Raw genomic sequence first — 17,969 nt, 5'->3', positions numbered from 1 at the left:
GAAAATGTTGCCTGCATTAAGTTTAGAACATGAGACGAGGAATCTACTGCTAGTAACTTCCAAGCTATAGCATTCTGTTCCTTTAAAAGTCTGCTTGAGCCCACAGCCTAGCTGTATCTGAGTCTGCTTTCCCCATCAAACTCAAGCTCTCTGTTCAGTTGTGTGAATACTAGTTTTTAATGTTTTATTGTCATAAGTTATCTTTTTTATTGTATTATATTTCAAGACAAGAGGTATTCAGAGATGGTTTGCCATTGACTGCCTCATTATGGCCCATTATGCACGGCCGCCGAAATGGCGATTTCGGGTCACATGGAAAACGTGGAGGGGGAAGACGCGAAGCAAACCGGTTCTGCACGGGAGCGGGCGCGATGGCGGCAAAACCCGGAGCGGCGGGTGTCGAGGCATCGATGCAGAGCCAAGGGGAAGGGAGGCAAGCGCGCTGCTGTGTTGGCGAGCGTCGGAGGCGGAGGCCAGGAAGGGCGGAAGCAGCCTGCACAGGTGCAGCCCTGCTGGGTTTGTCGGAGGGGGAGGGAGCATATTTCCCCTTCCCCTTAGTTCACTCCCAGTTCGCCTCTCCCCTTCTTTGCTGCCCCGGTTCCTCTGCCCCATAGGTTTTCCCTTTATATTGTTTCCCCTACTGTAAGCTTTGTATTGTATTGTATATGTGTGCTGTGTTCATTCACACTGTTTTATAAAGTTTTTGTATTTTCTTAGAGACCTCGTCTCCGTTCTCGTCTATGGTTGGGGTGTGTGTTTGGGAATGGGTGGGAGGTGGGTGGCTGGCCTCTCTGCCATCCTTAGCCACGGCGATCCCCTTGCCCCCCTCCACTGTGAGCTCTCTGGCCGCCTTTCCATCCGTGTTCCCTTGGGTTCCCCCCAGCCTGCGCCGCCGTTAGTTCCGGCAGCCGCTTGAGCGGTCGTGCCGCCTCCGACCCTCCCCGATTATGCACGCGGTCAATTTGCCACCGCCTCCGTTTGTGCCCTGGTTGCCCGGGAAGCTGCGCTTTCTTTCGCGTTCCGCTAACGCGGCTTTTTCGCTGGCGTGCACCGAATCTGCGGCCGGTTACAGCCAACTCTGTGCGTTATTGGTGATTTTAGTCGCCGCCATTCCACCCCGAACGCGCGCTAAAACCCCCGTGCATAATGGGTCTATATCAGCCATGACTTCCTTGGTGGTCTCCCATCCAGCTACTAGCCAGGGCCAACTCTGCTTAGCTTCTGAGATCTGACGAGATTTGCTTAGCTTGGGCGATGTAGATCAGGGATGCTTCATCTAGCTTCCAGCATTATCAGAGCTGCAGTGTTCTGCACCACTTGGAGCACCTGAGTTGATTTTTAGGGGAGGCTTATGCAGAATGCATTACAGTAGCATGGTCTTGATATTACTGTGGCATGAATCCAGGTAGCCAGATTGGTTGAGTCAAGATAGGCATCCATTTTGTGCACTAATCTACGTTGGAAAAAAACAATTTTTTTCTGTGGCTGCATTAACTTGCTTCTCCAGTAGTAATACTGGTCCAAATCGGCCAGCGCCTCACCACAGGGGGGGAGGGTATGCAGCTACGCACCCTCCCTCCCACGGTGAGGCGCTGGCTGCGATGGCCCGGAGCGGCCGATTCGGATGCTGCTACGCACAACCCTAGTCCAGTGTTATTCCTAGGCTCTCAACCAAGACAACAATAAACCCTATTGAAAGTGGGAATCACAATGTCATTTAAGTTTTAGATTTTCCACCAAGCCTAAGTTCCATCTTGTCTGTGTAGTGTTAGGGATAATTTGAACACTGAAAGCAGAGCAAGAATCCATGTTTTTCTGTCATTGGCTGATGTTGCCAAATTGCCAAGCATATCCAGTCTATGACAGGCTGGTTATATTAAATTAAGCCTTGCCCAGCTTATATTTTCAATGTACCAGAGAACTTGTTTCCATTCCATGAAAGAGAATGCTAAGGTAGCACTAGTGACTGTACAACTTAGTCTCATGTTTTATTTCCTCTCTTCTGTAATAAAAGTTAGGGTTTTGATACAGTGTTTCCAGTGCTTTTGTGCGCTAATGAATTGAGATTGTAATTTAGTACATAAAGATTAGATCTCAGACTGCTTTCAAAAGATCTCACCCAGGCAGCTTGGCTGCTTATCCACAAACAGACCAGAAATTCCTGGCTGGGGCGAAAGTCAATTAACTGGCCAGGAGGGAGGGGTGTGTGAAGGAGTGTACATGTAAGTTTATCTGGGCCTGTGGAAAGTGATAGAAAGGGCAAAGCTTGAGTGGGTGGCACTGCTGTGTACAGTAGGAAGGGAGTGGACCAATGGGGCAAGCCTTCTCACATATATGCAATCACCTCCATCCACCTTTGGGGTACTTTTGGGCAAGGAGATGACAGCAGAGTCGAGGACTGGGTAGCCTACTTCAGAATTCTTGGCATTAAATCTTTTTACTTCCACAGTCTATTGGTAGTTTCAAAAATATGTAAAACATCCAAACTGGAAAATGTCAAAACCAGAAAAACAAAACTCATCCTTGTAATGTTTTTGTTTGGGAGTTTCTTAGTAATGGCCATGCTTCAGTAGATTTATTCTTCTAAGGATATATAGTATTGTTCCTTTTGACTCATACAAAGCCACATTGTGGACAGGCTCCAAGGGCGTGAAGACTATTTTTCTTAAAATACGGACTTGATGCTCAACATTTACTAAGTGTATCGTTCCTTCTGTAACTCCTGCCCTGTTAGGAGAGGCTAGCGTTGATTTTGAAGATGCCTTATACTAAATCAGACACTTGGTACATTGAAGTCAGTGTTGTCTACTCCAGTGGTTCTCAACTTTTTTTACTGTTGAGCAGGGGTAGGAAAACTGTGGCTCTCCAGATGGCTCATGGAAATTGTAGTCTATGGACATCTAGAGGACCGCAGTTGAGGAACCCCTGAAACATTCTTCAGGCTGCAAGAAACCCTGGAAGTGATACCCTGCCACGCCCCCAGAAGTGACATGGCCTCTGCCTGGTGGAATGAGCTCCCGAAAGAGCTACGCCCCCTGCCAGAGCTAATGCAGTTCTGCCTGGCTTTTGGTTGAGGTAGGCTAGGGGGATCTCTTGGGCCCTCCTCTGACATCCTAGAATTTAGGTAACATATTCATCTACCTGGGATTGGCAGCCGGGGGGGGGGGGATATACAGGTGATGGGGAAATTTATGTTTTTACTATATTGTCTTAGGTTAATAATTTTAATTCTGTATATTAAATTTGTAATTAGCTGCCATGAGCTGGCCGATCAAGAGTGGTGGCCTATAAACGTAAGGAAATAAATAAATGAGTGAGTGAATGAGTAACATCACCCAGATGGGTGCTTATTCTTTTAAAATCCTAAATGGCCTGGTATCCACATATGCACCTGCCCATGATTTCAGAAGTTGTGGCATATATGCGTCCACCTGCAGTCCAGGATCTTTACATGAGATCTTCACCCATTCCACAGCAATTTATTTCACCCTCAATCTTTTTGGGCTGTTGGATAAATATGGCGGGGAGGGGAATTAATTGTCGTAGGCTTTTCTCTGGTGATTTAAAATACTATTAAAATAATATGTTTTCTTTTAATATTTTTGCTGTTTTTTTTTAACTAAATAAGACTCAGTGCCGCCCTAGGACCCTGGGTGCAGAGAGTATGAGGGATAAATATTTTAATTAAATAAAAATGTTTACATTTTACTGGTGATGTCTAAATGTTCTCCTGTAAACATTTACAGTTACTTGGGTAAGGCTGTAATGTTACCAGATGTCCATTTTGAAAGTTCCTGAGCTTGACACAAACATCAGCTAAGACAACTGTTACAGCATTCCATTCCATGGAATGGTTGGTTGAAAATGTAATCTAGAATTCTTCAAGCCGATGTGAGCCTCATCATTAATTTAAATAGAGTGTGGGTACCCAAGTCTTTGTAGTACTGCTTATGTTAATTTGGCAATCTTTAAAGGTCCAGGAGAATTACTGTGAATTTCTAAATATGCTCTTTAAGCTGTTAAGGTGCTGTTAAGCATTTTCACTATTACTGTCTAGAATCCAGCCTATCAAGCATTATTTGCTTTACTTTGTAAATTAACCCAAACTTAGATACATAGATCTATTTAAACAAATGGATGCAAGGATGCCAAAATATGTATGATGCTGTGATCTTGGCTTATTTAACTGGTGGTGTTAAGGATCAAATCATCATCATCATCATCATCATCATCATCATCATCATCATCATCATCATCATCATCATCATCATTATTATTATTATTATTATTATTATTATTATTATTATTATTATTATTATTTAGATTTGTTTCCTGCCACTCCCAGCAAGCCATCGCGTGGCGGGTTACATAATAAAATTCCACGTGACAATAAAATTCCATTAAAACCCTATTAAAAATTAAACAACATGGCGGTAAAATAATCAACCCTCCCCCACAACAGTACGACTGCTGCTAGGGGCGCCAAAGGGACTGCATCAGCCAGCCACCATCAGAATGATATTCCTGGACTACAGGTGGTGTATCTACCTGAGGGGGCCTATCTGATCTTCCCCCAGCACGGGCCTCAACCATAGACCTGGCGGAAAAGCTACGTCTTATAGGCCCTGCTGAATGCCAAAAGCTCCTACAGGGCCTGCAGCTCTTCCAGGAATTCCTGTAATTTATCAAACTAGGTGTTGAATGAGAAAATTATCAAAGGTGGTCTTTTCCTTTGAACCAAAACTGGCACCTTTTAAAATATGAACTGCAAACTATCTCGAGCATCTTTTAAAAGCTTCTATATTTAAGTTTCACTAATCTGCTTATGTATTTAAACGGGACTTTATTTAAACTTCGTTAATCAATTAAACTGCAGATGATCCGTATACTTTTTACACTGACCGATCACCGGTTATATGTTAACTTTAACTTTATTATTTCCTGAATAATCTGTAGCATCTGCAGTTGTAGTAGAAAAATTAGTTTGAACACAGGGAGCTTTCTTTCCATGTGGGATTCCAGCCACATCATTCTCTAGCATGTCATTAAATGTGAGTCATCATTTCTGTGGAAGAGACACCTGCTGGGCTTTCAGGAGTGATTCCTGCTTTTAAAAACTTAGCAATGGTCTCTGTTTTGACCTCTCACTGAATTACTAATACTTGTAGATATGGTTGTTTTAATTTGTTCAAATTTTCCTTTGCAGGTCACCAAGCAGGAACAGAAGAAAATGGACACATCTGATGGAGGTATAGCCGAAACATCTTCACGCTACAGTGGCGCCCAGGACAGTGGTATCGGCAGTGACAGCGTTAAAATCCGAATTGTTCAAATAGAACAACACAGTGGCACCAGCCACCACCGCATTGCCCGCCCTTCCCGCCAATCTTCTATTGTGAAGAACCTGAACTTTATTCCGTTTGACGTTTTTATTACAGCCAGCCGAATTTCCTTTATGACTTATTCATGCACCACACTAGCTAAATCAAAAGCACTGGAGGATCAGAAGGATGGTGAAAAAACAAGCAAAAGTTCATTAAAGCTTCCTGAACCAGAGATGGGCACGGACCAGGATTGCAAGAAGCCCATTGGAGCAGGCATTTCGTCAGTAACAGCAGATGATCTCTTGAACAGCAATAGTTCATTAACCTCTGCTAAAAAGGCAGGTGTTCTGTCCCTGGAAAGCCTCCGTGCTTCTACCAGATCATCTGCGAGGCAAGCCCTAGGTATAACTATTGTTCGGCAGCCCGGTCGCAGGGGAACGGGTGACCTGCAGTTAGAGCCATTTTTGCACCTTGTTGTGTCCCAACCTTCTTTGATCTTAAGCTGTCATCACAGAAAACAGAAAGTGGAAGTATCTGTATTTGATGCTGTCCTCAAAGGCGTAGCATCGGACTACAAGTGTACAGGTAAGGCTGTTTAACATTCCTGAAACGGCATACTGGTGGACAGAGCAATCATGCTGCTGTTCAAAGATGACCAAAAAGAGACAATTATTTTTCCAAACTGAATTGTTTTCCATTACGTTTGTCACTAGCATGGGCATTTTTCATTCGTGTGCAGAGTCTCTGTACCACAGGATTTCGTAAAGAAAAACAAACCGCTGTCTCAGTATAATAAACATGTAGCATTTTCCCTTTTGCTGCTTCCTCTTCTGTCCCCCTTCAACCCAGAGTATTCACTTAAGACTTTTTAAAAATGTACATGCTCTGTTCTATACAGTCAGGGAGAAGGGTTTGGTCCCTTCCAGTTTGATGTAGTGGTTAGGAGTGCGGACTTCTAATCTGGCATGCTGGATTCGATCTGCATTCCCCCACAAGCTGGGTGACCTTGGGCTGGCCATGGCACTGATAAAACTGTTCTGATATCAGGGCTCTCTCAGACTCACCCACCTCACAGGGTGTCTGTTGTAGGGAGAGGAAAGGGAAGGGGATTGTAAGCCACTTTGAGACTCCTTCGGGTAGAGAAAAGCAGCATATAAGAACCAATTCTCCTCCTCCTCCTGCTTTTGCAATGGTCTATGAATCTCAGTGTCCTCTTTCACACCAAGAGAAGAGCTCAACCAACATGGCATAGAGGCTAATGTTTACTCCCTCTGAATATGAATGCTTTCCTTTACTCACCATGGCTAGAGGCCATTTGATGAAGACCTATCCTCTATTAATCTGACCTTTTAAACTCAGACACGTTTCTCTCTACATTTGAATTATTTTTGCTGTTCTCTCTCTTCTGGAATTCTGTCACTTGGCCCTCCTTCATCTTGTCTCCACCTTACCACTTTTCTCCATCAGCACATGATGCTTATAAGGAGGAAAATTTACTTGCCAAACTTCTGCTACTCCATCCTTCCCATGGTAGAGTAATTGCAATGGGATGGGGACATCCCCCCCCCCCGAAAAATGTTCCACTGTTTATTCTGTTAGTTATGCTGCTTCGCTATTAGTAATTTTTTAGACGGTGCTAGATTGAAAAAGGTATTAATTCAATGTTTACTAGCGTGCTTTTATAACTTTATAGGTTATTTGGAATACTTATTCTCCCACTAATTTCTTCTTCAGAGCCATGTTGCATGTTTTGATATTTTTCAATCATAGAATTGCCTCCCTCAAGTCATAACTGCATCTAAAACTGTAAGGTTTTTCTTTATGTTCTTATTTATGACTTAAACATACTAGAATTCCAAAAGAAATTCTTAGCATATTTAGTGGATGCTAAGAATATGAGCTTGTTGGCTTCCTATGAAGTATAATGACTTTTTTTTTAGTCATTGATTACCTTCTGACTTCACTTTAGCCCTTGTGTGCTTGGTAATTTTCAGAGCTATTGTTTGAAAAGGATGAAAACAGAATCCCTCAGGAAATGGTTTTAAGTGCTGCTAAGAATAAGATTGCCACCTCCAGGCTGGGAGTTACTGGGAGGTCTGAGGGGCGGGGCTTGCGGAGGGCATGGCTTTGGGTGGGGAGGACTCTAGTGAAGAGTCTACCTTTCAAAAAAAGAGAGAAAATATAAATAACATCATAGAGAGATAACTGGAAGGGTTCAGCTACTTTGTGTATCTTTCCATTGAAATCTGCTAGGGACAGTGCTAGAAACAAATAAAATTTGCGGAAATTGAACATACGAAGTTGCCGTATATCAAGTCAGTTCATTAGCCCAGTACTGTACTTCAGTGGTCCCCAACCCCCGGTCCGGGGACCGGTCCCGGTCCGTAGATCAGTTGGTACCGGGTGGCGGCTCCTCATCATCCTCCTCCCTGGCTGCTGTCTCGGGGGCTGCCCTGCCACTCTGCCGCCAGCTGACCTTTGGTGCTCTCCAGTGGCCGACATGGCTGGGGCTTCTCCTTGGACTGGCACTGCGCAGCTGCTGCTGGCAGTGCCCCCCAGTGGGCAGTGGGAAGTCAGGGGCGCTGGCGGGAAAGCAAGTGGGGCAGGGGCTCAGCCGGCGGCAACGTCCCTCAGCAAAAGACTACCCCCCCCCCGGGCCTCAGTAAAATTGTCAAGCATTGGCCTCAGTAAAATTGTCAAGCATTGGCCGGTCCCCAGTGATAAAAAGGTTGGGGACCACTGCTGTACTTGACAGTGGCTCTCCATAATTTTCAGGCCAAAAAAAAAGCTCTTTCACAAAACACTTGCTATATAAGATTCCTTAGCTGGAAATTTGAGCCATCTGATTCACCTAAATTTCATCCCCAGCTCCCCCCTCAAACTGTTAACTAATCCACCCACACAGTTTATTTTATAAATGTTTTCAGCAAAAATCATATTTGAAGCTGTAGTAACACAAATTCCACCTGTAGTAAAAGAAGGACTGACGAGAATTGCTTTAAGGCAGTGGTCCCCAACCTTTTTATCACTGGGGACCACTCAACGCTTGACAATTTTACTGAGGCCCAGTGGGGAGGGGGGTAGTTTACTCCTCTACCCTCAACCACTGCCCTAACATTCTCTGATTGCTATGGTAATGTTTAAACATCCCTTTAAAATAAGATACAGACATGCCACAACAATGAACATAAGGAACATTTTATTTTCATGGAAATTTTAACTCATGACAATGACAAATCAATGGGAACACTGAGCTTGTTTCTTTGCAACGAGATAGTCCCATCTGGGAGTGATGGGAGACAAGGACACCCGAAGTGTGTTGTAAAGGGCCGGGGGGGATGAAGTAAAGGGCCGGGGGGGGGGGAGAAGGCGTCCTTCGGGGCCCACCTCCAGTTAGTCGACGGTCCGCATGTGGTCCGCAGCCCACAGGTTGGGGATTGCTACTTTAAGGTACTCCAGGTCTGCAGGGCTATCCAGGGATTTAAAAAAAAAAACTATTCCCAGTTCCCCCAGTGCCCTTTGAGCAGCAGACCCCCTACTGCACTTCACAAACCTCTTTGGAAATTCCCTTCAGTTTCAAATTCAGTTTTGCAGGATGAGATGTGAGGCCACTGTTGGTGAATCCAGTTTCTTTGGATTCTAGCCACAGCCTGCATTAAGTTAATAACTAATCTTCCAGAAGAAAGGCTACCTAAGTGGGATAGAGCAATGATAAAAAACAAATATAAACTGACATGGCTATTAATTTTTCCTCATAAATTTCTATCAGTACGTGGCTTTGGTTTTTTTTCAGATGCGAATGTATGTTTTGACTCCAAGGGAAACTGGGCCTGGTTCTTTGAGCAAAGCAGTTAGCCCTTGGCTACAGTCCACCAACACTTGACTCTAGAAGTATCCTAGAAACTGCATTAAAGAGCAGGGGATAGTTTTGATTACTGCAATCTCAGTGATTTGTTGATAGGCTTTATTACTAGTAGTTTCAGTGAGCCATGGGAATGAACGTATGTATGTATTACTGACAGTAAAGGCTTACACAGAGATGTCCTCCAAAATAGTTTTAGGGTTTGGTTTATTCATGCAGGATTCAACTGGCAATCTTTCTCCTTTTAGCTGAAGCTTCTGTTGCCATTGTTTAATATCATAGTCCCATGGCGGTCTAGTTTCTTATTTTGGCCTGTTAGTATCATTGTTGCCCTGGCAATACCCAACTCTGCTATGTATGTAATACTTGCTAATGTTTTACTTCTATTTGGATACTGGTTCTTTAGCTCAATGGCTTAGTTCAGATTTCATGCTAAAACCATAGTTTTTTTGTAATCCATATTCTATTCTTGGGTCATTCGCTAATCTTAGAACTTTCTAGAGTTTCAGCACAGTGATGCCACAGTGATGATCGGCAGAAGTGGAAGATACTGAAGTATCTCTTTTGTTGCCTTGGCGTCACAGGTGGCTAGAGACTGGTCTTGTCGCTATTACTACAGCTGCCAGCTCAGTAGGGGCCAGGTGACACATGGAGACAGTGGGGATTCCACTTGGTCCTTTAAACCTCTGAATCTGGCTAGCTTCTCAATCCAAATAATTCTTACAAAACTGCTCTTGGTGCCTTTCCCTTCTTACCTGCTTCTTGGTTTGACTACTTACCTTCTAACCAAATTGACTACCTGTTTACCGACTTGGCTGCTTGCCTGTATAGAGCCTGGTTCACCTCTAGAAAGCGAGCCCTGACAATTCTCAGTCCACCGTGTAGGAAACCGTGCTCTTGTTTGCAATGGTTGCTTTTCTTGAAATGAAGCAGAAGCAGGTCAATGGCCTGCAATTAACTAGAGCAGGGGTAGTCAAACTGCGGCCCTCCAGATGTCCAAGGACTACAATTCCCATGAGCCCCTGCCAGCATTCGCTGGCAGGGGCTCGTGGGAATTGTAGTCCATGGACATCTGGAGGGCCGCAGTTTGACTACCCCTGAACTAGAGTATCTTATTCTCGTTTTTTCTATGTGTTTTGGCTTCTTCTTAACCCCTCAAACATATCAGCAAATCCCAGATTCAAGCCATTTTAGGACGATCGATTAAATGAGTGATCGCATTAAAAAAGCAATTTGGAGTTTAAATAGCGAAAAATTCTCACTTCTTTTTACAGCTCCAACTCATAAAACACAGAATGCTAAGAAAATGAAACAAATATGTGGGTTTAACCGAATAAGCAATGATGTGGCTACAGTGTGCTTTTATTGCCTTTTGGTTCAGAGAACATGTATTCAAAACTCATTGTTCCGTCAGTCATTAGTAGTGGGGTCATCCCATTGTGGTGGCATGGTAGTTTGGCAAATTATTTTTAATTATTTTTTTAGTTTTGCCACACACACACACACATTTCAAGGCCATTTGCCATCCACTGCATTATTTATTACCAGAAATTACAACGATGGAAACCATGCACCACTTTGTTTGAACTATTTAATTCTATTTGTAACATTACTCTTCAGGCCAGTTTCTGCAACCGAGTTTGACCATCTGCTAATACTTTGTGGAAAAGAGCTGAATCTTACAAATAAAATGCAAGGTTCTAAAAAAAATAGAGTGTAATACTTCCCTCTTATATGCGCAGAGCTGCATGATGCTGAAGCCACTAAGGAAGCTCATCATATGGAGTTATAACTCATGCCTCACAGTTGTTTTATTCCAGCAAATTCCTGATCTGTGGAAACAGTGAGATATTACAGCAGCCTTTCTTAATTTTCTTTTCTTTTTTACCACTGAGAAACCTCTGAAATATTCTTCAAGCTTTGAGAAACCCCAGAAGTGGTGCAATTATGCAGAATATGGGTGGGAAGCATAGCCGTGTACATGCCCACCCAGGGACCCTCCCTTTCCCACCCTCTTCAGGCCCATCGTTGGCCTTTTGGGAGGGGGGGAGCGGGTCCACGTGACCATAAAGTATTATAAAAATATCTTTCATTTTTGTTTATCACTTTGTTGTGCATGGCTCTGACCACTGCCTGTGGTACTATTCCTGGTATCCCAAAATAAATTCTAATACTTGTTAAAGAGGCAACCTTTACAAAAAGCCATGGGACTGAAGAGCTCGCTATTCCAGTATGAGAATGTGCAAACTGTATTATTTTGTTATTACTGTAGAAATGCACTAGTCTGTGACAGTGAAAAATGAAAGCATTGTACTATATACAGCACACTACACCCATGCTCCTCTAAAATCAGTTACTGAAAATGGATCAAATGAAAAACTTTTAATCTTTTTCCATACAGATCTAAAATCACAATCGGTTTCAGTATGTTCTTTGAAATTGCATAAGGATCCATATATGCCAAGGTTTATATAAATCATGTGATTAGGTTAAGAAAGACATTCCAAGACAGACTTTATGTGCCCAGTTCACACCACCTTGCCACACGCTGACTGTAAGCAACAGCATGAAACTACTGCTTTCGAAAAGAAAACGGCCAGTGTTTTTTAAAGGTGAATAGTGCAGCTGGTAACACAGTGAAATTATCTGAGCAGTCGGGGAGGTTAGTCTCTGTAAACACCACTATAAGGATTAAAGGCCATCATGGCAATAGGTTTTACGATCATCACCCCAGAACAAAATAAACCTAAAACTGAAAATGTGGCTATTTAAATTCTTTAAAAAAAAATACTTTTGAATGTTCAAGGGGTTGCAGCTATGAAAGAGAGGCTGTGGATTGCCAAAGATTAAAAAGGTTTTACGCTGTGATGATGTCTCATATACATTGTCCAGGACCTGAAGAAAGACACAGAACTGAGAAGTACCAAATGTGAACTTTTAGTCACAATTGGGAAAATTAAGGATTGAGCAAAGGGGTTCCATTAAAGAGGGCCATAAGGAAAAGCTACTGAAGTTAACTTCAAAAGCCTAGCAGTAAAAAGTGATTGCAATGTCAGTGAAAATGCAAACTGTATCAAATATCCCATAAGTAGAACCACTCTACTGCATCTCTAGGCATGTGGTTTTCTGATCTTTAAGACTTGTTTATAGTTTATTCTCTCTCTTGCATTCTCTTATTAGCTTGCTTTTACTTTTGTGCACATCTCTTTAAAAGATATCTATGAACAATTGAATTGCATTACCGTTAGTTTTGAACTGAGACCTCTTTTAGGAAGGGTGTGTACAGCTATCAGATCATGCAAGCTACGATTAATTGTCCATATGTGGTGCTTTTATGCATTTGAGAGTGATAGTCTTCGGTGACTTGTGGCTATTACAAAGTATGTGTAATTACCGTAATGAAGAATTTACAACATACATTTACTCAGTCTTCCTGTATTTATACCAAGTAAATGATATGTGAATATCAGTCATAAACACTTAAAAGATTTACACATATGAATCATATTTTTCCCCCCAGTATATTGCTGGCTGTTGTATTAATTACATGTCCTAACTGGAATTTATCACCTGTAGATCCTGGAAAGACTCTACCAGAAACTCTGGACTACTGCAAGATGTGGTTACAGACAGTGGCAGGAGAAATAGATCCTAAAAGTGGAATCCCACCGCCTCTCATCACATTCCAGATTAAGGACTTTCTCAATGGGCCAGGTAAAGGATAAAATAATTAGCTGTGAAGGGACATGTTACATTTATCTTACATTTAGTTTATAAAATAACCAAGAGCCTCAAAGCAAGAAGTGCTAGCATTTATTAAAGAAGGTACAAATCTTTCCCTTACCATAGAACCCACAGTTCACTGGGAACAGCTTCTGCCATTTTTATTTTTTATATACTAGTGGTCGTATTCCTTGGAAAGACAAGTATCAGAAACCCTGTTATTGACTTCCCCCTTACTTGCTCTCACGTACAAGTCAGAAATATTATAGGGAAGTCTCTGTAACTTTCGAGGAAGTCCAAAATATTTTCCAGAAATTGGTGAGAATCATTGACAAGTTGAAACTACCTGGCATTTCTCATACTTGAAGCTCTGCAAAATTGAGCATAGTTAGCTCCAAAGGGGGAATTTAATATACTATGTACATTATGTCCCTTGAAAACTATAGCTTATGTAAAAGTAAAGTAAAAATTGAAGCTTTGAATTGTCTACATAGCATAGGCCTGTTCAGCTTTTGATCCAATAAATGCAGTCCACATCATGTTATATTCTGCCTTGTGCTTGACATCCCTGTTTTAGTAGATTTATAATTATTTTTTTGATCTCATTGACCACAAAGCAACTCAATAACTGCTTGTGGAATTATGCCAGGAAACAAGTTGGTTAGCAGTGCAGTAGTTAACATTATTAGTTTAAAAATGAGACCAGCAATTCTCAGACATTTGTTGTTACTTTCTGAACTGACTCATTCTTCAACAGTGAGCAAGGATGCATGGTAAAAAGATACGCAGCATATGGCTGAGGCTAGGTTATTTGGCACAAAGACTGGTAGAAGGCATTCCTGGCAAACTCAAGGATCTGTTTATGTAAGGACAGGGAAGCATTCAGAAGTATCCCCAGAATGCTATCTGACCTTCAAATGGAATTTAATCTTGTCAAGGATTCATTTTATTCCCAATATATCCATTGTGTCAAGATAAAGTTTTAAATTTTTCATTCTTATCCTGTTGTCTATTTTCTCACTTTTGTTGCTTCCACTGAAAGAAAAGAGAGAGATGACACTGTGTGACTTATGCTGCACTGGGAACATCACTGTCCTGGCTCCCGTAAGGGAGCACAAATCCAGGATGAATGAGGTGCACCAGGCCAAGGGCTACCCTGTGAGGGTGAAGGAAAAGGTGGGGCAACCTGCCCCAATTCCAGCTCCAGGCTGCAGCCTGCCATGAAGCCTCCAGTGTGGAAACAGTCTGGGTCAATTCTCTGGCTGTGCAGACTAGATGTTAAATGAAGTAGGGGCAGTGTGACATTCCCTCCTCCTCCCATAAGTCAATGACTGTGGGCAGCATAAAAGCCCTCAAGGAACATCTTCTTGAGCCTATCCTCTGCTCAAAATGGAAACCAGTGTAGCACTGTGCCTATCAGGCCTAACTTGGCTAGGAATTTGAAGTCAGTTGTGAATTTTCTTTATTTTATTGCTTGATTTTTATACTACCCTTCCGATAGCCCAGCTCAGGGTGGTGTATTACAGTATACATAATATACAATCATTTGAAATTTAAATAAATTTAAACAGTTAAAAACAATAATGGCATTTAAGTATGTAGTATCTGCCTCAGCAGCCCAACTTCCAGAACCCATTCTAGTTTCATCCAAGCCAGACAATATATTGGGTGTCTCATAATGGCAGGTAAGATAGTGGTTCATGGAAGATAAAGAAAAAAAATAGTTTTTTTATACCCCACTTTTCACTTCTCAAAGGAGTGTCAAGGGAGCTTACAATCACCTTCCCTTCCTCTCCCCACATCAGACACCCTTTGAAGTAGGTGGGGCTGAGAGTACCCTGACAGGACTGCTTTGTGAGAACAGCATTATCAGGAGTATTAAGAGCCCAAGATCACCCAGCTGGCTGCATGTGGAGGAGTAGGGAATCAAACCCGGCTTGCCAGATTAGAAGCCGGCGTTCTTAACCACTACACCAAGATGTTGAAATAGATGGCAGAAAGAATGGGTGGGGCCATTGGGAGATGTTAACATATCACCCGCCCCAATCAAAAGCCTGGTGGAAGAGCTCCGTCTTGCAAGCTCTTCAGGATTGTGCTAACTCCCACAGGGGCTGGATGAATTTCAGGAGTTCATTCCATCAGGTTGGGGCCAGAACAGAACGTGTCTCTTTGGGGTCAGGGACCAGCAGCTTGTTGGTATTAGCACTGCATAGCACTCTTCAGGGAGTGTAGATTGAGAGGCAGTCTCTCAGATATGTAGGACCCAGACCATAGATGGATTTATGGGTAAATACCAATACCTTCAGAGCCTCTTGTGGCGCAGAGTGGTAAGGCAGCCGTCTGAAAGCTCTGCCCATGAGGCTGGGAGTTCAATCCCAGCAGCTGGCTCAAGGTTGATTCAGCCTTCCATCCTTCCGAGGTCGGTAAAATGAGTAAAATGAGTACCCAGCTTGCTGGGGGGTAAACGGTAATGACTGGGGAAGGCACTGGCAAACCATCCCGTATTGAGTCTGCCATGAAAACGCTAGAGGGCGTCACCCCAAGGGTCAGACATGACTCGGTGCTTGCACCGGGGATACCTTTACCTTTTACCAATACCTTAATCTTTATGTATGTAGTGTTGGGGGATTCTTATTCCTTGGGTGCTAGGGGGGAATACATTGTGGAACTGTTTTTTTTTTTAGGTTTTTGAAATTTTAAAGTGATATGGTAAAAAAAAATAGCCTGTATCTAACATTTCCTTTTATCTACAAAAATGAAGCCTTGTTCTGTTTTGCTGCCCTCTCTAAAATATTTTTTCCGTATTATGTACCTTTCTCACTGAGACTAGAACTAGAATAATAGAATCATAGAGTTGGAAGGGGCCATACAGGCCATCTAGTCCAACCCCCTGCTCAATGCAGGATCAGCCCTAAGCATCCTAAAGCATCCAAGAAAAATGTGTATCCAACCATTGCTTGAAGACTGCCAGTGAATAGAAGCAATGAAAAAATACTAGGCAAGATATGTCGAACAGTGCTTGAAAAGGAACTATAAAAGTAGGAAACAATGCAATAAGAGCAAGATAGTAAATATAATAAAAATGGCATAGGCCTTGCTGAATATAGTAGGTAGTGTATTCCTTATTATAATCTACATTCTACAAAGAATAAAGTGGGCTATTAAATAGTTTAAACTCATAAAATCAAAAATATATTTTATTTAAAAAACAAAGCTAAATTTAAAAAGCAACCCATGCCAAGGCTTTATTTTATAATAATTAAGTTCTAGACAAAACATACGTAATCATTAAATGTAAATAAGTAGGGGAATTTGCAGGGGCATCTCATTTTTCCTTCTCCCCACTATCTACTTTCCCTGCTGTGAAAGTCCCTGTACCCTTTTCCTCATCCCTTCGCTCCTTCCCGACAACCAGCCAATCTGCTTTTCACAGAATCATAGAGTTGGAAGGGGCCATACAGGCCATCTAGTCCAACCCTCTGCTCAACGCAGGATCAGCCCAAAGCATTTGTCTGCCCCATCTTGAGCTTTCCCTTATTTCCTTTCCCAAGCAGCCTGTACATAAAAAAAAAAATTATGGCTCAGTTACATAGTGTAGCCTGCCTCTCCAGCCCAGTCACATGACACTGACCACCTGACAGACCTGGCTCAGTTGCATGAAGGGGAACCCGCAAGCATTGCAGCAGCACCTCACTTTCCTCGGTATCCCCTCCCCCATACTGTTCCCTCTTTCCTTCCTCCTGGCAAACCTGATATGTTCACTTTTCCCTGTGTCTTTCTGTCCTTCCCACCCAGCAATCAATGAATCCTTTATCGATCCTCCATCATCATCAGCAATATTTATTATTTATTCACTAGATTTATACCCTTTCTTCAACACAATAGGGACCTGATGCAGCTTACATAATTCTCCTCATTTTTATCATCACAGCAACATAGTGGGTTAGTTTAGGCTGGGAATGTGTAACTATTCCAAGGTGTAACTGTTCCATTTTATAGCAGCATAGCATTCTCCCAAATCCTAGTCTGAAACTCTAGCCATTGCAGCACATTGGCTTTCATGGGATGGCTGGTATTGAAGAACAGCAAGCAGCCAGTGCTGGGTGAATCATGCAAGTAATGATCAAAGCAAGAAGAAAATTAGGATGTATCCTACCCCCATCCTACCATCCCTCTCCAATCACCTTAAAGGAGAAGCCCCTAATTTCTCTCAATTTCTGTCGGTCCTGGATTTTTCCTCCCTTCTCTGCCTTTTTCGATCCTCCCCCCCCCTCTAAGAAAAGAAAGAGGCTCCCTGCTTGGCTCCTCCCCCCTTCACGAAAAGAAAGAAAGAGGCTTGGCTCCCCCCCCCCCTTCTGAACTACCCTAACCACGTGCAGAAGACTTTCCTGTTTCAATGGCGAGGGGGTGGAAAGAAGATCCGAGTTCAAAGCAATCTGAATTCAACAGGATTGACAATGGAATAAACAAAGTAAGTGCAGACTCTGCCCAGGTCAGGATAGCCAAACTAGTTAACAAAATTAAAATCATAATTTAAAAACCAAAAGCAGGACAAAGATAACATTAACACCCACAAGCAAACTTCCATGCCCCACCTAATGTCTCTTAAAAACCCATCCAAATGTCCTATACGATGTAGAATTGAGCAGTTTTTTACAGACTCTTCTAGAGGGCTGAGGTTCCTGCGGTAAATCAATAAGACTAGGTGGCAGTCAGATAAATGGCTCTTAAAGAGAGCTCCAGTAGAAGGAAACTCTGTGAGGACCTAAGGCAGCCTTTCTCAACTTTTTTACCATTGAGAAACCCCTAAACCATTCCTCAGGTTTTGAGAAACCCCAGAAGTGGCAAAACCCCAGAAGTGGCACGAGAGCCAGTTTGGTGTAGTGGTTAGGAGTGCGGACTTCTAATCTGGAATGCCGGGTTCGATTCTGCGCTCCCCCACATGCAGCCAGCTGGGTGACCTTGGGCTCGCCACAGCACTGATAAAGCTGTTCTGACCGAGCAGTGATATCAGGGCTCTCTCTGCCTCAGCCACCTCACAGGGTGTCTGTTGTGGGGAG

The 17,969-nt window shown here is 42.8% G+C and overlaps 1 protein-coding gene across 6 annotated transcripts in view; it reads left to right on the top strand.

The window, feature by feature from the left end:
* The window catches only part of VPS13B (vacuolar protein sorting 13 homolog B), a 383,695-nt gene that overhangs the window by 247,451 nt on the left and 118,275 nt on the right, over nucleotides 1–17,969 (top strand). For all 6 annotated transcript variants that reach the window (XR_013234028.1, XM_077351820.1, XM_077351819.1 and 3 more), the window contains exons 34-35: nucleotides 5,207–5,909; nucleotides 12,763–12,900. Coding sequence is in view for 5 of the 6 variants with exons in the window: in XM_077351820.1 (XP_077207935.1) it covers nucleotides 5,207–5,909; nucleotides 12,763–12,900 (841 nt within the window). In the remaining variant the exon portion in view is untranslated. The remainder of the gene's footprint in view (nucleotides 1–5,206; nucleotides 5,910–12,762; nucleotides 12,901–17,969) is intronic.

The sequence above is a fragment of the Paroedura picta genome, chromosome 9 (genome assembly GCF_049243985.1).
Source record: "Paroedura picta isolate Pp20150507F chromosome 9, Ppicta_v3.0, whole genome shotgun sequence".
Lineage (NCBI taxonomy): Eukaryota > Metazoa > Chordata > Lepidosauria > Squamata > Gekkonidae > Paroedura > Paroedura picta.
Note: the sequence above shows the minus strand (reverse complement) of the source record. Positions and strands in the feature narration are given on the sequence as shown.